Source organism: Pagrus major, chromosome 11 (genome assembly GCF_040436345.1).
Source record: "Pagrus major chromosome 11, Pma_NU_1.0".
Classification (NCBI taxonomy): Eukaryota; Metazoa; Chordata; class Actinopteri; order Spariformes; family Sparidae; genus Pagrus; species Pagrus major.
In genome coordinates, this window is record NC_133225.1 from 6,784,252 (window position 1) to 6,805,516 (window position 21,265).

Consider the following 21,265-nt stretch of genomic DNA (forward strand, 5'->3'; position numbering starts at 1 on the left):
TAAGTAAAACACATGCATATGATGAAGGCATTTATCATTATTGTTGAGGCTGATATTAATCAACGCTACCAAGACGAAATAGTAAGTCGTGATTTAACAAATAGCTTTAAGGAGGCCTGCAGAGCCTCAAAGGAAGGATAAGAAGACGTTGCTTCTTCTGGGTGTGGTGTTGCACAGGTAGCTTCTTAGACCCCTCCCCTCCCTTCCCCTGGTATATATGACCTCCCAATAGATTCCTATAGAAGCTTAGCTCGTCCACTTTGCATCTGTAGTCCACATCACTCCTTCAGAGTGAGGAAAAGAGATTTGTGGAATCCTGGAGCCGGTGGAGCAAACAGCAGCAGCTCTGCTCAATCTCAGCGCCAACATGTTGTACCTGGAAACGGGGACCACCACATCTTACAGCGAGGTAAGACCAGTGGAGGAACTGGTGATGGGGCATCAGCCATTGCACACATTCCTTTAGATGGTCCGCCAAAACTCCATCGGACTAGTTAAATATCACCTAGAAGTAAAAGGCCTTGTACTACGGGACATCAGTTTTATGTCAGTGTTCTCAATGATCCAAAATCTTGGATTCACGTGTAACATTTGTTAACTTTTGGTGTAACTCGGGTATTCAATACTAATTAGGTAAAAGAAAACATAAATCGCCTGTTTTAATCAATTAACAAATACCAGAGATAGACTTAACGCACGGAAGATGTTTTAGCGTATGACAGTATGTGTGTGTTTGCGTGCACATCTGTGTGCGTGTGCTATAGAGCGAGGGAATGTAAACACCTGGAGAATCTCTTTGAATACTGTATGTCTCCTTGTAAAATGGCTGCTGTCTGGCAGAGTATGAATTTAGTCAGTCGATGTGATTTACTTTGAGTCTGATTGTTGTCGTCGTTCAATGAGTGAAAATCTGACTTCCAAAAGGTTTTGGGAGGTTGTGATTTTCTGCTGTGAGGATGTTCTGTTCCTTTCAGAAACATGAAAAAATAATGACAACCAAATATAAAAACAGCATCTTGTTGTTTGTGTAAGAGATTAGAAATGATTGTGGTTTATTTTTGTGCTTTATTTAATGAAAAATTTGAGATAAAGACTCAGGGAACCAGCAGTTTTCATTTGCCTTTTTATTGAAGTCATTTTTCCAAGATGTCTGACATTTACATAAAATGTTCTTCTTTTCTTTGACGGACAAAACAAACCATGAGTGGCAAAAAAAATGTTCCTAATGCGTCAGTCTGTTTTAAATTTCTTAGTTTGAAAAAAAATTGAAAGAAATCCCATCTTTCACTTTGAAGTATCAAGCATCATGAATCATGATGAATGGATCTGTGTTTGCAGAGCTTGATGGTAAACACTAAAAGGATGTGTTAAAGCAAATTAAATGTGAAAAATAGTTTGTACCCAAGCTACTTTAGACTTTTTTAATCAGGCAACATGTAATTCTGAGTGCAAACTTATGGTGTTGCATCAGTTCAGTGGAGCCATAATGGCCCAGTACAAAGCAGAAAAATGGGCCCTGCCAGACTTACAGTATTTCAGAACAGAATTGTTTTTTAAAAAACAAAAGATTAACTGTTGTTTATCAGTAACTCTAATCCGTGAGACCTACTGGCTTTAGTTTTAGAATTGTCATTAGCTTTCCTTTAAGCTCCCGGTTTTTTTCTTTGTCGTTGGCTGTTTTAGTGAGCTATTGTGTCGGCCTTCTCTGCATTTACCAACCAAATCCTGCATCCAAATGGTGAGCAAGTGAGCGGTGATAGATTGTCAGATTGCAGGTTGCAGATAGCAGGTGTGTCAGGTCACTGTCTTTTAAGTTGTTGAGCAGGGGGTCTTTAAGTGGTGTCCAGCTCAATCCCTCCAGTGTGTGAGGTATCAGGTTCCCCCCGTCCCCAGTCTCCTGGGAGCCGCTGCAGCCATTAGAATGCGGCGGGCCAGGCGCTGCTGTTTAGTCCAGGATCGTAATTGCTTTAATGGTGTGTTGATGTAGATAAAATCACCTGCTCTGCCCACCCCAGCAGGTATAAGGTGTAGATAGACCCCCACCCAGCCCCACCTCAACCCCCAACCCTGTTGAGCCTTTAATGCCTCCCTCCCCTGTGGTCACTCATCACAGTCCCCCAGACACTCTGATATGCTGGCCCAAGGTACATGGAGCAGGTCACCAGAGAGCCTGGAATGGGAGCTATGCCCCCCTCAGGCCGGGTCTGCTCTGGTTGCTGTCATCTATTGGTCATCCAAGCTCTGGGTTTATCACTGCTTACATTTTGTGACCACCTAACAAGAGCAGCAACAGGAGAATTTGTGTTTATTAAGCTATCAATTATGAGATGTCATTTGTTGCAGTCTTTGAACATTATGCATTTTTACAGTTAATGCAACAGTGTAAGGATGGTTATATTTTCAGTGGGGCAACCTTATAATGGTAAAAGTACGAAATGACAGAATGGTTGGTATCATTTGTTGCAATAGGTTGCAATAATGACACTGTTTCTAATGACACACAGATAAATATATTAATGAAGTGACAGACCTCGCAGACATTCATGGTTGGACAGGAGAGCAGATAATCTTCTCACTGCATGCTCTAATGATTATAGCAATTATAACAATAACTTACTGATTTTCTTTAGCGATTAATCTGCAGAGTATTTTCATAACTAATAGATAAATCGTTTAATCCATGGGATGTTAGCAGATTTTGAGAAATGTTATGTTTGTAATTTCCAAGAACCTAAAGTCACATCTTCAGATTGCTTTGTTGGTCCAACCAATGGCCCCAAACCCAAAGACTCTTTATTTACTATCATCCTAAGAGATCCTCACATTTAAGTAGCTGGAACCAGCCACTTTTTGATAAAATGACTGAAATGATAAATACATGATCCAAATAGTTGGTGATTAATTTTCTTTCAGTCAGCTAACAAATTAATCGACTAAGTGTTGCATCTCTAATGATGATATATGAACATAATCATATTTGTTGAACCTACTAAAGAGATATGTTCAGAATAAGATGTACATTTGTCTGTTGGCAGAGTGATAACTACAGCACAAGCAGTAATGTCAATGTGTCAGTATGCATTACCAGATGCCACTGTGTTGGCATTGGCTATACATGTGAATTGGTGTTGCCATGTGTATTTCAAAAGTATTTGATATGTGTTCTGGATATTTCAGATTCTTACATAGTAGTCAACAGGCCATTACTCTAAAGGTCAGCAGTCTCTCTTTCCTGTTGGCCTGAACTGCTTACCCCAGCATTTATCAGAGACAAAGAAATGAGCTGAAGGCCTCAAACAGCTTTCACAAACTTTATTAGAGGCTGTTGAGGATGTCAAAGCCATTGATTTACCGTGTTCCTGCTTAGCAGCCTGACATCCCGAAGGCCTAAATACAGCTTGGGCTATAAACAGAAGGAATTTTTAAGAGCAGCTAAAGTGGTTATTAAATGGCTGCTGTATTATAGTGGAATAAGATCTGATGAAAGGAAACGAAGAGAGGGCTCGAAACGCCCTCACACAACCTTTTTTTAAAAGATATCCCACTTCCAGTCAATTAAACATTAAAACATGATGAGTTCAGGTGTGACTCTCCTGCTGGCCCTTATCCTCATCTTTGATCCTTGTATTCGTTTAGGGCATGAGAAGCTTTATCCAGGGCCCTGTAGTTAATGTGAAGTATTCTATGTCAGGCATTCGGCTTTATGTCGCTGCTTTTATCTGTGATTGGTCTCTGGCCAGCATCAAGCCTTTCTTTACCATAATAATTTGACATCGATAATTGGTGCCTGTCACATCCATCTTTGCAGATGCCAGCATCAGATACTGCGGAGGCTGTGTCATCTCTGAATGGCTGAGCGCCTCGCTGCCACTGCAGGGAATTGCACCACAGTTCAAACGAAATCCCTCTGATATCACGATCGCTGACTCACATACGGGAAAACACTGTCCTAACAGGAAACTGTGTCACCCTGTCAGTTCCCATGCAATTTTCTTGTGTCTGTTGATGTAAGATGAACTAAGTATATACAAGTAATTGACAGGCTTTTGTTATTTTTACTCACACCAGTTTGAACCATTTGTTGTTTGGATTGGGCCGCTCTTCAGCCAACTGAGTTTAAACCTTTATAATACATGTGTGTAATTAGCCTTTTGTAAGGGAGCATGTGTTTGGGGAGGCCTGGAGGGTCTCCACCAGAGTGGAGTTTTCTTTCCTTCTGTGTGTGTGTGTTCAATTCACCAAACACTTGCCTCCTAACACCTGTATGGCCAACATAATTGTTCTCCCGACAGGCTCTTGTAAGCCCTGGTGTCATTGTTTCCAGGGGGTTAAGCAGCCTTGTGCCGCACACACAGTGACCCTGATCCAAAGTGCAAGCTACCCTGTGGCGCTGTTGCACAAGTATGCTGAGGTTGACTCAAATGACCTCTCTCAGGTGTGTCTGTCTGACTGTGTGAGTCTGTTTGTGCCTGTGTTTGTGTGTATGTGGATCCGTACGTAAAAAAGCAGCTACATTGCTTCATAAGTCACTACTGTGATTAATAGTAATGTCGTCTACCTACTAGTCTGTGTTTTGTTGGTCATCTGGCACACCACTAACACCTGGCAGTGCACTGGGTGTGAGCTGGACAGCTGTGGTCAGCCGTGCTTGAAATAAACAAGAGGCCCTGGAGAGATTAATGGCTGTCTGAAGAGCAGAGCCATGGCACCTCGTCCAGGAATGTGCCGTTTATAAATGGAAAGGAATGGGGTGAATGGCAAGCGGAGCAAGCAGGAAGGGGCTGGCTCTGACCCAGGTGTATTCTCCATCCTGTTTTAAAGCTGATATTTTAATTCCATTCCCCCTGTCTGAATAGTTGTGGCTGGCGAAAAGGGAACGAGAAGGCGAGCTAGTACAATTTAGAGCACAACACTGATCCAAAAGCTCGGCGGGTAATTATGTGATTACATTATAAAATGAGATTTTGAATTTCAACCGTACAGTCCAAAGTTCTCAGGAGTGTCAACAGGTTGGTTCAGGAAAGAGCTAGACCATAAACACAACACAAGGGAAGATGGTTTATGTTACCGTGGACGTTTTTTTTTTTTTTTGAATGGTAACGAGATCTCCACTTCCTGTAGCATGCTTTCTTCAAGTGTTGTGAGCCTTCTCCACGTTCAGTCCTCAGCTGATCAGCAGTAATGTGTGACTAGTTTCGTTTGTTCCTATGGTAAATTAGTTTAAAACACTTTGAGGACTCATGGCAGTGATTTTTAAATAAAACCCTTGAGCATACATCTTTTTGGACCTGAAACTACTGGTTTTATGTAGTCATTTACTAGCTATGTCTTGCTGGAATTTAAAACTATGACATTGGTTACTGAAAAGCCAATTCTCATAAGGTTGTATCATGTTTACTATCTAATCTAACAGGTGACAACAACCCTTGTTGTTCTTTAAGATCAAAGTTTCACATAACAATTTTTCTACTTTCATGGTCTAGATTCTTCTTCATTCTTAACTTCCTTTCTGCCTGATTGAACCATGCTGTAATTCTCTTATATTAACTGAGGACTTTCCTCTGTCCTCCCTCCTCTCTCCCCTCCATTTTGTCTCCAGTCGCAGTATACAAACCTGGGGCTCCTGAACAGCATGGACCAGAACATTCAGAATGGTGGTTCAACCTCCACCAGCCCCTACAACAACGACCATGCACAGAACAACGTGACAGCCCCATCACCCTATGCCCAGCCCAGCTCCACCTTTGATGCCCTTTCTCCCTCACCAGCCATCCCATCCAACACAGATTATGCGGGGCCCCACACCTTTGATGTGTCTTTCCAGCAGTCGAGCACAGCGAAGTCTGCCACCTGGACGGTAAGACACTTTCTCATCAGAGTAGTTTGTGTAGTCTGCTTACAGTGTGATTCTAGCTCATGGTCAGGCAGTATTTACAAAAATAATCTTGGCTTTGTCACAGAAGCATCTATAAAAAGGTATCACTGTATTGGATGGTAATGAGTGATCACCTTTTAAAGAGATCAACATGTTGGGATACACACTTAATTGCTTTTTTAGATCATTAACCATTCCCATGTCTGTCCATTAAATATAAGGCTACAGTCTGTAGCCAGTTATCTTAGTTAAGTGTAAAGTCTGGAAACTGGGGCTAACACATAGTCTGACTCTGTCCAAAGGGAACAAAATCCACCTACTTACATCTCAAAAGTTAATTAACATCTTATATCTTGTGTGTTCAATCAAAACAAATTAAATGTGTAAAAATACAAGTTTCACTATTTCGTGTAGAGGAACAGTTTCCAGGCAACCTGCGGAGAGACTCTGTGAATTGTCATTTTTAAACTTATTTTGTTTTTCGTAGCCCCACATTTAATGCACACATGAGAGAGGTATTGATCTTCTCACCTGACTCTTAACAAGATGGCGAATAAGTGTATAAGCGTGAAATGTTGAACTATTCCTTTAACAAAGATTAAAAAATGAAAACATGAGTCTCATCCAGTGCCACACCTCCATACTCCAAAAGGGCAATATCAGCAGACAAAGACAGGTAAGTTGTGAGTATTACAGTTTAATGTGTCATATGCTTGACATTAACATGGACCCACAGAGAGACATTTATTCACCAGCTGTCATCACTGCAGGTCACTATATGAGGCAGCGATCTGTCAGAGTAGTTCTTCTAACCACCAACTCCTTATCTGACGATCAGTGCTCCAGGCAGATTTAGGTGCACTTTATTTGAAAGTCCTGCGGTGCACAACCACATCTGGCAAGGAAGAATTTTGCTTGAGATGTATAGCTTCAAATCACGACTAATCCCCAGGCACTTCCCACTGAGCCTGAGACATTACACTGATGAGGGAAAAAAGCTGAAGGACCTGATCTCACTACAGAGGCTGTCACTATAAGAGACGTTCACATGCACCAAAGTCTTACTTATCTTCAGGTGTAATCCCAGATATGTAGTTTGAATAATGTGTGTTGGTGTTAGAACCCACTCATCTATATTCACTTCATTCAGCTCCTTGTGATTAGTCTACTTTATTCCCAACACAAAGTTCATTGGTATTTTGTTGATGACAGAGGTAAACAAGCTCAACAGTTGGTCCAGGTGTGGTGATGTCCTGCACAGCTAGATGTCACCATGTGATGCTCTGTAAACCTACACAACCAGCTCCTCCTGCTCTGTCATTATGCATGCATGACAGGGCTGAAGGACAGCTGTTGCATCAGAGCCCCACCTGCTCAGTTGTTTATGCATCTAATCTGCACTGCTGTGTGTCGACACAGTCGCAGACACACCAGTTCAGTGTATTAATGCACCCTGGCGGACAACGTAGGTGACAGAGGTATCGCTCTTAGACACCGTTTTGTCCTTGTATGTCATTTTTGGGATGGTCAAGATATCACAGTAAGGAGGTTTCCTTTTGGGCTATGAATTACATACTAATAAAGTATTTGGAGAGATATTTCAAATGGAAGGATCATTGAAAAGGTCTATTGTTGTTGCAAGATTGCAAAAACAAACAAAAAAAACCAAAACAGTTGACACAAGTTATCCCTGTCACATTTGTCCAAAGGGACTGTTGCAAAACCTGCCGAGCTGAATGCAGTGAATTTAACTGCCTGTGCCTTCCAAGTAAACAGGCTAGGCGCTCTCACCTTATTCCTAAGGCCACGCCGAGTGTGGGACTGTGACATTTACCCAATTCCCACACTGCCTCTGTCATCCCTCTCATTTTCACAGTCCAAAAACAAAAGTGTTTGTCTGCTGTGCAACCGTGAGGAGGTTAACGGTGTGGTTTGTGAGCGGCACGCCCCGCAGCCTGAGCCACACTGGCTTAGGACACATCCCCAACATAGACACATGCAGTGCAACAGACTGTGTGTCCCACAGTCATAACACATGATGCAAGACGGGTTTGATTGGTCTGGCATAACGTGGAAAAGTAGTGGATTGTTAGTGATTATCACTGTAATGAGTGAAGTGTGTTACGTCCCCTGACGCCCAAAGTTTATATTTACTTAAGTGATAATTACCTTAAAATTAACAAAAAGGAAGAGCTTTTACTTAATGTATGTTTTTCTATGTGAAGTCTGGTCAGACTTGTGTGATTAAACATATTGTTCCTTTGGACAATTCAATATATTTCAGAAGATGAAAAAATTATACAAAAAAATTTAATATGAATAAAAACATTTGTTAATGTGTTAAGTGGCTGTTATATGACCTGGGTCAATATTTATGCCACTGTTAAACAATCTCGATGGAGTTACTTACCCTTTTATGATTATGAAATGAATGTGGGTGTGAAGAAAAGAACATTTGTCACACAGACTCTTAGTGATCTCACACTTTACACAATTTTGTGTACCGATATGGTGTCAGAGTTGTTTTATCACTCAACGCCCACATTAAATGTCATTCACTACAGATGCCTTACGCAACTGCAAACTGCAGTCACTTAATCCTGTCTAGAGTATTTGTCACAACTCTTCCTGACTGAGCATTGTTTTGTTTTGTTGCGCTGCTGCTGATTTACCATAATGGCTCACAGAGAGGGTCATTTTCCCCGTCTTCTCGAGCAGCAGTCAATTCTAAAGAAAGGTGATTATAGTGTTGGTTCCCATCCCGAAGGAGGCTCCCTCACCTGATCTCAGGAGATCTTTCTAAAAGCTGCCATAATCTCAGCCCAATAGCTCAACTGCTGGACTGACGGACTGCTGGCAGCGAGCCACTGAAGATGTCACCACCACAGCTTTGCTCTGTGCATAGATCTGCTAATGCCCCCTTTTTGAAGGCCTGCGGGATCTTCCACGGGACTTAGTGGACTGTGTACTGTGCTTTTTGATGACTGTTCTTATGGAGACACACCTAATCCCCAACCCACACCTTAACCTCTTCCTGTCTAGGATGACTGTGACACACACACACACACATGCGCGCATACACACACACACACACACAGAGGTGCAACACGTCAACATTTCCCAGAACTGCTCCCACACTGTTTCCTTGTTGGCACTCCTGCCGTCTCCATGGTGCTCCCCCCTTTTATCGTTTAGTAAGAAACAGAAAACACCAGGTGAAAACAGGTTAGAGATGTTTTATCTTCTTTGCTTCACTAAAAGTGTCGCAAATGAGGCGGCCATTGTTGGCTGCTATTGTGAGGTTGAAGACTGGTTGTGTTTGCCGTGTGTATTAAGTGCCACCATAGTAGTCAAAGAAGAAGAATGTCATGGTTTGGCGCTATCGGAGGGACGCTGTAGAGCTCGGGGGGGGATTACAGTAATGGATTGAGGGCCTGCAGATAATACTTGTGTAAATACTGTGTGCCTCTTTCCTGAACCCAGTGCTCTTGGAGTGGGCTCTGTCTTTTTGAGTGAGTTAAGCTTGATGGTTGCATCTCACATTGCGCCAGGGGAGGAGGAGGAGGAGAGCCCTTGAATGCTCAAAGAGAAGAGTGTTCTAGCGAAAGGCAAGCAAGACGCAGCTTGCCCCTGGAACATCTGCGGGCCCGTCCCACGCCTCACGAGATGGGGCTGAGACTTGTTTGTGTCAAGAAGCTTGTCACGACTCGCCCATCACAGGGAGACAAGCCCTAAAAGCTACAGATGGGAAAAGGTGGAGGGGAAATTTTTAAAAAGGCAAAGTTGAAAAGGTTTTTTTTTATGATATGGGCTATGGGATTTCGGTGTGGAAAAGCCCATTCTCTTACAGGTTAGATTACAAGATTCTTTTTTAACCTCGAACAAACAGCCTCGTTCAGATACCTGCAGCAGTGATTTACCTCAACAGAGAACTGGATCAGGCTGGTGTATAAATAAAAAAAATATTAGTCTGTCATCAGGAGAATCCGGTTTCTCTCAACACATAACCTACTGTTGTGTGATGACTGAACTTCAGAATAACACAAACAGCTTTTATTCTTCCTCGAAGGAAGAGGGATTAAAAAAAAAAAAAGGTTTCAGCATTTAAAAGAATTAAGGAAAAAACTCTGGAGATATGTGTGTACCTATTGGCTTTTGTTTTCAGTTTCAAATGCAGTGATCTCATTTGTAGTTGTAGTCATTTGCTGGTGAAGACAAGGCATCGATTGGTTAATCCCCAGAGTGACAGATTCTTATGGGACTCTTTCAGCGCTGGCTACAAAAACATGATGCCACTTGTCCATGTACAGGTTTGCCTCAGGACAGATGTCAACAGTGAGATTGTGTGGTCAAGATTGATGCTGATGACTTCAACATAATATTCTTTTTTTTTTAAAGAATAAAGTTTAAAGAAATGTAATTATCCTGGGAAACTTTAAATGTCACTCCATTTTCATTTTTTTTCCAAGAAGCAGGTGTTTAACTTGAGTTCCAGTGAACAGGAGAGTAAAAAAAAACTCCTCTGCATTATTGTTGAATTAAACGGGTTTGGGAGAAGCTGTAGGCATGACATGACTTGTCAGGTATGAAGAAGACAAGACCAGAGGCGCCAAACAGTGCTTGTTTAAGGCCTGATGTTTGTCAGGACTTGACTTCTGCATGCGCCCGCAGCGCCTGTCACAGAGAAAAGAACGCTACAGCTGTGGGCCTGCCTGAACCTGCACTCAACGGGAAGTGTGTGTTTGTGTGTTCAAGTGGTGCATGTGTTAGAAAGTAATTGCACACATGCACCACTGTACAGGCATCAGGACAAATTGTATGTTGCATGCCGTCTTTATCATTCATTATTACAACAGATTACATGCTGCAGGAGAGTTTTATTTTATTTGTCCAGCAGAGTCGTACAGCAGCAGTCAGAGTAGGTTTTGTTTGTACGCTCAGCAGCTTCAGCTCATTCATTATTTTCTTCCCCTTGTGCCAGTTGGAGAGCAAATGTGTCACGTGTGGTTCTAGCAAACACTTTTCTTTCAAATGATTGTGATTAAGCAGCTCCGTATTGTGCGCTGTGTGTTCCTTGGCTGCGCAATTCACATTGTGACCAATGAAAGGCTCATAATTACATGTTAACACCTGAGCACCGCACCCTGTGTGAGCCACTGAATCCCATCAGTCAACTGGCTGTCCTCCACCCTGAACACTGTTAGCTTTAGCCGGGCGCTGCTTTTCAGCCATCAGCAGCAGCTCCTGCTCTCACCGCTGAGCAAACAGCAGCCGCACATAGTTGTGTGCTTAAAATTTGTAGCTTCGGGGCTGGGATGGTTCTCTGCTGTTTGTGGGTGTTTGCATGTGTGTGTGTAGGTCTGAGACAGTAGGATATGAACTAAACAAACTTTGGTTTTCTCCCTCCAACAGCTTTGATTAGATCTTGCTGTTTTGCGTCGTGCTGTTTTTGCCTTCAGCTACACAAAACCAGCAGCCTGTAATTATTCAAAACACTACGTACTGACCCTTTCACAGAAGCATATCTCTCTTTCTCTTTGCCTCATAATCCGCTGCTCTGTCTTTCTCTTTTGCTCTTTCCCCCGTTTCTCTGCTTGGCTTCTCCACCTCATTTAGCTGATTGACAGAGGCGTACGGGGAGTATCAGGTTGGGAGCGAGGGGACAACTCTACCCATTCATCTTAGGCTTTTTTTTTTTTGTTGTTTCTGGAAAGCTGCTTTGATTTTAAGGAAGCGTCAGTTCAGTCATTGTGTTGACGTACATGTCCCAGAGCTTGAATTGTACTCAGGAGTCACTGTCACGCTGAATTGATTTATTTATGGCAAATCAGAACACTTGACACTGGTTTTATTTTTCTAACATTTAACATCTTTACCTTCGAGCAGTGAGTATTAGCAGCACCATGTACTGCTGTGTCAGTTCATCCTGTGCATGTACAATTTATAATGAGGTCACTTGAGAAAAAGGAGCGTAGCTGAGAATTTGGGTTATTATTAACTCGCCTTTATTAGTGGCTCCCATCTGCGGGTGAAATGCACAGCTGTAATGTGTGTAGTTTGTGAGAGTATGGGAACACGAGGTACTGACTGTTTAGGGTTTGTCCTGATGAAAGGAAAGGTTGTGCCTGGGGAGCACAGTAGAAGATATCCGTGCCAAGCTTGTGTAATATTTAAAGTCAGCACAGCGCTGAGATTTAATAGAGGTGGAATTTTATGTTGCATTGTTCTCCAACACAGCCCTGAGCGGTTTTCACAATGTTCACTTTTCTTCGCTCAGAAATGAACCTGACAGGGAAAATTTCCCCCTCCACCCAATGTCTCCTGCGCATAGAGGGTTTAAAGCTGTGCTCACACAGCAGTGGTTTGAATGGTTTGTTTACACAGTTGGGTTTATGCCTATTAGTAACAATTCAGTCTTTCTAATGGCTTACTGGTTATCAATCCTAACAGTGCCAGGGATCAAGGTACGTTCATTATTCATCACTCCTGGCTCCACAAAACTTGAGCGTGAGCCAGTTTGTATGAGCAGCCGTCATACTTTGACACCACTCATTGATGGAGCGTCTAAAAACTGAGTAATTTTCATCCAACCCCACAAGGAAAACTGCACTCCACCTTGTGTAGCGTTCGCCCGCCAGCATCTTCAGAAGCCTTATTCTGTGTGATGAGTGGCCATCAGATGCTTTAGCAGAATACTCCTCCCTTGAAGATGAAAGCCAGGCCCAGTTTAATTGCTGCTGGAGGGGTCCATTTTATGGCGCTCCTCGGAAGTACCAGAGGCTGTCCCTGAGACATCTTTGAGGTTGCCCAATACACACCCAGAGTACCAAAACTTGTGTGTGTGTTTATTTAAGTAGGTCATAATCACAGTCTTGTGTTTAACTCTTTTTGCTTCAGGCTAAACCAGAAGTGCAGAGTCCAGCCAACAGGTGTTACTGAGGTCGATCTGTGCTTTTAGCATTGAGGCCAAAATGTTTGAAGCCTGTAAACAGTTTGTTTATGAACCTCTCGGTTACCTTTATCGATTTCTCTACACATCTTAATGTAATCTGTTTGTCTTGTGTTTTCTCTTTTCAGTACTCAACAGACTTAAAGAAACTTTACTGCCAGATTGCCAAGACATGTCCCATCCAGATCAAAGTCCTGACCAACCCACCGCAGGGCGCCGTTGTCAGAGCCATGCCTGTTTACAAGAAAGCCGAACATGTGACCGAGGTGGTGAAACGCTGCCCGAACCACGAGCTCAGCCGCGAGTTCAACGACGGTCAGTCTTATGACTAATTGAAAAACAACCTCAGAGATCAGTTTGCTGTCAACATTTAATGACACAACTTATGTTGTTTACAGGTCAGATAGCTCCTCCGAGCCACCTGATCCGCGTGGAGGGAAACAACCACGCCCAGTACGTCGAGGACACCATCACTGGAAGGCAGAGCGTATTAGTTCCCTACGAACCTCCACAGGTGAGCCGTCTGTCAGCGTGGAGCGAGGCTGGCTGAATGCCCCGTCAGCGACACCTCAGCACTTCAGCCTGTACTGACAGATAGAGCAGTGACAGACCGCTGTCCCGTAATGCCCCTCAGTATGAACACTACTTCATCTCAGTGAAGAACACACATGGCTTCTGCAGGTCATGTAGCAGCTTATGATACATTATTAAAAGTCACGTTGCATCAGCTGATCATAAGATCTCATTTAGTTCTAGTTTTCCTTTAACTTTTCTTCAGGAGGCAGTTTCATCCTTTTAGTCATTAACTTTAAGGGCTGCAGGAAGGTCTCTGACACACTGACAGAAAAAGGAACGGCATTGATTTATTAAGCAAACACACCTGAGTGATGAATCACTTTCCACATGCTCCAGTAGCTGTGATGTTTAAATAAGGTCTAATTCAAACATTAAATTGTGCTCGATTGTTCAGCTGTAGTTGACTTTAAAAAGCTGTCCAAAACAAAGTTGTGCAGGAGAAACCTGGTTTCTTGGCCAGATAAATGCTTTAACCAGGTTTCTAGTAAAGCTTTGACATGTGTGCCTCTGCAGGACAAAAGATATAAGAGTCCTTATATCCAAACATATTCCATCCATATACCAGGCGCATTATAAAATCTGACAAAGTGACTTTCCAGAAATCAAGGAAATTGATTACCTCAAATTACCAAGTAGATTAGACTAATAACTTTAAGCTGTTAAAACTTTTTAGCTCATAAAACTTAAATTTAATAGTCTACTTCACTTGGTAAATTTTTAAAGTCAACGTTGAACTTTACAATGTAGTTTCAACCAGGGTACTGCTGCGCACGCACTTCAAGAAGAAACCAGTTTTTTGTTTCTGTTTGTATTTGGTGTCGCCCTGTGATGTCACTCACCGTCAGTGTCGCTCTCTTTTCTCAGGTGGGGACAGAATTTACCACGATTCTGTACAACTTCATGTGCAACTCGAGCTGCGTGGGTGGAATGAACAGACGCCCAATCCTCATCATTGTCACTCTGGAGACCAGAGAGTAAGAGACACTCTCACCCTCAGTGATTGCCTCTCTTCCTCCAGTTCCTCCAGCGTTGGAGTGTTTCTGACCCGCTGTGTGTGTCCCTGTCTTCTCCCAGTGGTCAGGTATTAGGCCGTCGCTGCTTCGAGGCCAGGATCTGCGCCTGCCCAGGCAGAGACCGGAAGGCGGACGAGGACAGCATCCGGAAGCAGCATGTAACGGACGCCACAAAGAGCAGTGAGGGTACGAAGCGCCGTAAGTAGGGCTGGGCTGGTGGCGGGCTGACGAGCTTTGGTCTTATCTGACATGCTGCGAGTGTCAAGGACCCTCTGCTTTCCCCTCCTGCTCTGGCTTAGGCTCACTCTTTAGCTCATGGCTACTTTTACTAACACTTGTCTCACCTCTTTTCAGCCTTCCGCCAGGTCTCCCATGGCATCCAGATGTCCACCATCAAGAAGAGAAGATCTACAGATGAGGAGGTTTTTTGTTTGCCTGTAAGTGTCACCGTGCTGTTTGAGGGAGCTGATTTAAAACGTTGTTCTGAGCAACTCTGAGCTGCTTGCTGACCACCGTCTTCTTCTGTGTCTTACAGATCAAAGGCCGTGAAATATATGAGATTTTGGTTAAAATCAAAGAGTCTCTGGAACTCATGCAGTTTCTGCCACAGCACACTATAGAGTCGTACAGGCAGCAGCAGCAGAATCTCCTTCAGAAACAGTGAGTACCTGTTCAGAGTCATAATGAAGTAATCCCCATTTGTTCTCAGGCTCATTATGAAAGACAGACCTACATTATTTGCGAGGTTCACTCTTGGATTCAAGTTTCCTCCTGCTGTTTTTTTCTATCTCTCACTGAACAGATTGTTTGCTTGCACAGAACAGAGTTTTGTTTTTTTAAAGAAATAGTTTTGGTTTTGAATCGACTGCAGTGATTTTACTGACTTAACATGACTGACTTGTTGCTGGATCAGTAGATTGCACTGATAAAGGCCATGCATGAGACTCTTGACTCTTTTTATTGCTGCCACTGAAGCATCGGAGTAAAAGCTGATAATAATTGCTCTAAAATGGCTCCCGGCAGCTTCAGTGTTTAACTAGAATTTTCTCAACCTTGGAGGGTGAGCCTCGCATCAAGTAGAGCTGTTTTTATTTTTTTCTCTCACGGGACGTTAGCCAAAGCTGATGAATCGTGACAAATGTACCTGGCTGTGCTTTGTTAAGGAGAAGCTCCCAAAGATTGGTGGTAACGCCTTTGGGTGCCCTGCCAAGTTTTTTGCACAACAGCACCCAACAAAATCCGTGCCTCGGCCTCATCTATCCGCTTGAGCATAATTAAAAGTGTCTCAGACGCACATGTTCACACACACTTTTCCTCGTCCACGCCCATTTCACTATAAGCTATGGAAAAGAGGAGATGGGTGTAAATGATAGTTTGACAGGCCTGTGATGATAATTACTGCTTGTGTTCTAGTTTCCCATTAAGAGACTGGCAGACAGCCTCGCAGTGAGATAATGCTTGCATTTGCTGCTTTTTTACTTTATTTCTGTTTGGTGCCGGCTCCCTGCTGCTGTCAGATGCTGTTAACAATCATTTAATAAACAGACATTTAGCAGAGTCAAGGTGCATTTGAGGTTTTAGTGGATTTGTTGAACAGTTTAGACTCCAAAGTCATACTGTTTTCAATCTGAATATAGAAAGGGAGTTCATCTCTTTGTGACTTGGTATATTTACTCTTCTCTATCTGGTTATCGTGCATGTTTATCTCAGTTTTCTGTGTACATTATTCACATCCTCACAGCATGTTTCTCTGCTCTGTAATTTACAACTCCAACAATGTTTCCCTCTCAGCCTTTGAAATAAAAGGTTCTGTCAGCAGCAAATGTTTCAGGCCTTTTTCTTTCCTCCACTGTGTAACTGATAAATCACACCATACTGAAGCACTGCCATCTGTGTTTGTAGACTGCCATCTTGTGGACAGCATCAGTAGTGCAGAGCTGTCTGTCACACACACACACACACACAGTGAACTTCTTAAACTTTTCTTAATATCTGGGCCTTTCTGGGGTCCCTCCTCTCTCCTCCTCTGTCAGTGAGCCCTTATTTCTGCTCTCTCTTCTTTCTGGTTCCTCCCTGCAGTCTGATAAAAACCCGTCTTGGTAGCCGGCTCATGGAACCTGCAGGAGAGCAGAGGCGGCGCTGCAGCTCCTCCTGAAACTGCCCCACATTCCTCCTCCTTCTCCTCCTCCTCCTCCTCCTCCTCCTCCTCGTCCACGTTACACGGACCTCCTCTCTGTCTCCTTTTTATCAACTTTGATGATTCTGTTCCTCCCTTTCTGCCTTTTCCTGGGACTCTGCACTGAGGACTTTACACTCAAACTTTGTTTTTAACATCTGTTGCTGCTGCAACATCACGGATTATCAAGTCTTCATTTTATTCAGTCATCAGTGTGACATGCAGGCTGCAGTCATGCTGGACAGAGACATTGTTTATCCACTCTTCCCTTCTGGCTCTATTGAATTTCATAGATTATAATGTGTAGATTGATGTGCATGCTTTATTTTAGTCCACTAAAGGACATTGTGATGACATCCTCCCTGCTATCTGTAGCTGGTCTGTTTGTTCCACTCAGCCCTTTGTGATGGCTGACACTGGACAGGAACCAAAGCTTAAACCTCTGTTTTGTTTTTTTTCTAACTTACTTGACCTACAGAGCTGAATCAAGTGAATGTGTTTTGCCTTTGCATCATCATGAGAGCTGGACTCCACAATCTATCTTGAGGGGTTTTGGGGGGAAGAGACTTTATTACTGAGAGAACATTTTGCTAATGCTGGTCATGTTTTGTAAAGTCACTGCGGGACAGTTAGCGTGTTTGTTTGGAGCTGCAGATGTGCACTCTGGGATGTCTCTGTGACCATTCTGTTTGAAACAGATTGTTATTTGTGTGGCTACTGCACTTTTGTCTGTCAGAACATAATAAATGGCTTTTTTTCTGCTTGAACTCTGTCCTTCTACTGCTCTGCTATTTCATTATAGAGACATGTGGTCATAAGAGGAGGAAACTCTCTGTGGACACAAATGACATTTAATTACTGTAATATTGTAAACTGCTGTCATCAGTCATTGTTGTGTCCATTAAAGAACAATAGTGAGCAGGCCTTTGTCTTTAGATGTGATGGTAACGGCCTGTCGCCTCCTCTCTCCCACCCCAGGACCTCAATGCCATCTCAGCCCTCCTACGGCTCCTGCTCCCCAACTCACGGAAAAGTCAACAAGCTGCCCTCTGTCAGCCAGCTCATGAACCCCCAGCAGCGTAACACACTCACCCCATCCAGCATGTCTGGAGGCCTGACCGACAGTAAGTGTGCCCCTTTGTTTCTCTTCCTGTCCGTGCTCTCAGGCCACGTCCCTCCACTAGTCAGCCCGTCCCTCCTGGGCTCATTGTAAACTTATAAAGACGGCATGTCAGGGCAGGCAGGAGGGGACCTGAACACCTCTCAGCCTCCTCCTAACAAAAAATGTGATCCCTGTGAGACTCTCCCTCAGGACCTGTTATGATGCATTATGTGTCATGTAGAGTAGCCCCTCCCTCCCCTCGTGTGTTTCAGTTGACGTTACGTAATCTTTACATCCCAGATGAGTAAGAGAAAGCTCACAGTAGCTCCTTTTGTCTCTGCAGTGTCTCCTATGATGGGCACTCACATCCCAATGAACGCTGACATGAGTTCACTGAGCCCCACACACGCACTGCAGCCACAGCTACCGCTGGTGCCCTCCTCCCACTGTACTCCCCCTCCTCCATACCCCATGGACAGCAGCATCTCCAGGTACCTCATTAGTCCACAGTGGGACACATCTTTTTATTTCCCTGAGCTAATTTTTTAAAGTAGAAAGATTACTTATAGCAATTTAAAAAAAACAACTTATGATTCACCAGGCTAACTCGGTAAAAGTGCAGAACAAAAAACTGAATTAAATACAGAGATACTTTGCGTGAGATTCAGTGAGCCCTGAGTGCAAAGGCCTCATCTCCTTTAGCCACGACTCGGGAAGTTAGAGTCTATTTATCTTTAAATTTTGGAGGAATAGAGTAAGCGCCTTAAAAAAACAAACAAAAAGCCTCCTCAGTAGGTGTTGGACCACACAGGAAGCATCGAGACAAAACATAGAACCCACACCCAGTCCTTTGTTCCCACAGTGTGTTTTTTTTCACTGTTGTTGTGCAGCATTTCCATCAATCAGATCTTCATCAGGAAGATCTTTATCAAGGACGGCACAACAAACATCACTTTATATACCTGCATACATGGGAGACTGAACTGAAAAGCCAATGGGTACAGCTCAAGTGAAAACAAAGTCATGACCAGTAATTGGAGATAAAAAAAAAAGGAAGGAAACAAGAGAAAAGAATATATGGAGAAAAGTCAAGAAATTGGAGAGAAAAATTAAAAGACGAGGACGACAATAGAATAAAAAAAAATATTCAGAAGAAGGTAATACATTAGTTTATTAGTTAAGTTTATATCAACCTCTAAATAAAGACCTTTTTTCAGGTCTGGTGAATTCTTCAGTAGAACGTGTGATTATATGATATGAAGAGTTAAACGGCGATCCACAGTCTGAGTCCTCTGCTCTGTTCCTCCCACAGCTTCCTTATTCGGCTGGGCTGCGCAGGCTGCTTGGACTACTTCACAGCACAGGGCCTAACCAACATCTACCAGATTGAGAACTATAACATGGAGGTGAGCCCTTGCCTATCCAACACGAGTCATATGATGGGTTAGAGAGAAGAGTGGCCGACTAACGCTCCCCCTGTGTAATGACCATTAGGACTTGTCCAGGCTCAAGATCCCCGCTGAGTTCCAGCACATCATCTGGAAGGGCATCATGGAGCACCGACAGGCCATGGATTTTTCCCCACCTCCCCACATAGTGCGCACCACCAGCGGGGCCTCCACCGTCAGCATGGGCTCCTCCGAGGCCCGAGGCGAGCGCGTCATCGACGCCGTACGCTTCACCCTGCGCCAGACCATCTCCTTCCCGCCGCGCGACGAGTGGTCCGACTTCTCCTTTGACCTGGATTCTCGCCGCAACAAACAGCAGCGCATCAAGGAGGAGGGAGAGTAAGACGAGCCCTGTCCTCTTCTCAATGTTCCCGTTTGTCATTTCACGCCTGCTGTTGGAACATTTCGTTTGAAAAAACGTGGTATTAGTTCAAATACTGCTGAGAACAAAACCCATGATCAAATAGAACTGCACTTATTTTCACTGTTCTGGTTGTCGTTACCGCCGCGGAGCAATAACCCGTGTTGAGCAAAGGTGCATTTTATTATGTTCGAGTTTCTTGAGAGCACTTAAGAAATGCTGAGGATTTCGAGACGGTTTGAGTTTTAAAGTGTTCATGATTCATTCCCATTTAAAGCATGACTGGAAACTACACTTACATTAGAGGGCTTAGTAGGGCTGCTGTTTCTGCAAAAGTGTATTTTTTTAAGTTTTCACCACTATGGTTGTACAAGTTAGTCAAGTACACTGGTTTTCATTTGTGGCAGAAGTCAGCCTTGATTGTAAACATTTCAAACATTTCCTGTCAGAAGTATTATGTCACTGGTCCATTTGTCTTTCTGCTGTACTTTTGCTCTATATTTAGCCTTTTTATGTCTGTTTTGAGACCAATGCATCACCTTTTTTTTGTCAGGTTGTGAAGTATGTGTGTCAAACTGCCAGATGGTCATTCATTTAATGTAGCCATATATAGGCCTAATGTTGTTGACCCAGTGTTTTACAGTAAAATATGACTGATGTCCTTTGTGTTTGTTGCTCTTTTTGTTTTACTGCTGTGCAAATGTGGTTGACGATGCGTTTTAAAGAGCAGCCTGTTCTCTTGCTGGATGCTTAGCACACGTATTTTTTTTTTTTTTATTCATGAACCATGTTTTTGGTAGAGGTTTATTTCATTTGATAAGTGGCAAGCACGTATGGTTTTAAATGTATATAAATTTGTATAGTTCTTTTTTGAAAGTCTCCCTAAAGAAAAAGAAAAAAAAAGACTTTCATCATGGAACAAAGCGTACTGATGTGAATCTGGTAGCTTTACCGGTACCAAACAATGTTTGTATTAATGAGTTAATAACTAAGGAGTGTATACAGTGTGTGTGTACCCACACTAGCCCATAATTGTCTTTATTCCTGTAGCCGGAGCTGTTATAAAGCAGAAAGCATCTGCATTTTCATATTTTTGTAAAATGTACTGTAAATATGTTGCAATATACCATGGGTATTTTGTTATAAATCTGGAATAAATATCCATACTTGCTGTATTGCATGTTAATACTCCTTTGTGTCAGATTATTTTAAACACACTCAAACAGCTTAAACCGCCACACAATTGTGTTAAAGGGTAACGCCACCAATTTTACACGCAAGTGTGTTTACAGGTAGTGGGGAGTCTTTTGTGGCTCCAGATGAAGCTGTCTCTAATCGGGCAAACTGCCTCCAGTGATGTCACTCAGTGGCTAAGATGCATTGTGGGTAATGTAGGTGCCATGTCTTGAAAAAGAAGAATGTTTTGATTTTGATAATTTGTTTTTAAACTCTTGAAAATGAGTCCAACAGTGTTTTAGGAGCGCAATGCTCAACCAGTGGACTGTTTTTTTCAAAACCTGGGGCCTACATTACCCACAATGCAACTGCACCACCGATTGACAAATTGAAGTTACCCTCTACATTTAGATTCTGAGGGTTGAATCTAAGAATTCAATATAACAAATTTTAGTATTTCATTCCACAGTGCAGTCATCTAAATGTTGAAACCAGCTGGCAATGAACGACCAACAATGACAGTGACGTGACCAAACGTAGACGTTTTTTAATCGCTCATTCTTTAAGCCAACACTAGGGGGAGTAAAGA

The 21,265-nt window shown here is 43.0% G+C and overlaps 1 protein-coding gene across 1 annotated transcript; it reads left to right on the top strand.

Annotated features, from left to right (window-relative positions):
- The first annotated feature begins 367 nt into the window (after positions 1–367).
- tp63 (tumor protein p63) lies at positions 368–20,682 on the top strand. The gene is made up of 12 exons (XM_073476313.1): positions 368–409; positions 5,600–5,857; positions 12,953–13,139; positions 13,223–13,338; positions 14,265–14,374; positions 14,475–14,599; positions 14,768–14,850; positions 14,949–15,073; positions 17,568–17,713; positions 18,035–18,182; positions 19,004–19,097; positions 19,186–20,682. Exons 1-12 carry the CDS (start codon positions 368–370, stop codon positions 19,480–19,482), a joined length of 1,731 nt encoding a protein of 576 aa, XP_073332414.1. The 3' UTR covers positions 19,483–20,682.
- The last annotated feature ends 583 nt before the right edge of the window (positions 20,683–21,265 follow it).

Bases quoted from the DNA above. Each gene is read 5' to 3' on its own strand.
- tp63 (XM_073476313.1), top strand. From the start codon at position 368: ATGTTGTACCTGGAAACGGGGACCACCACATCTTACAGCGAG. The intron at 410-5,599 runs GTAAGACCAGTG...TTTTGTCTCCAG, and splicing joins CCACCACATCTTACAGCGAG to TCGCAGTATACAAACCTGGG. The intron at 13,339-14,264 runs GTGAGCCGTCTG...CTCTTTTCTCAG, and splicing joins TTCCCTACGAACCTCCACAG to GTGGGGACAGAATTTACCAC.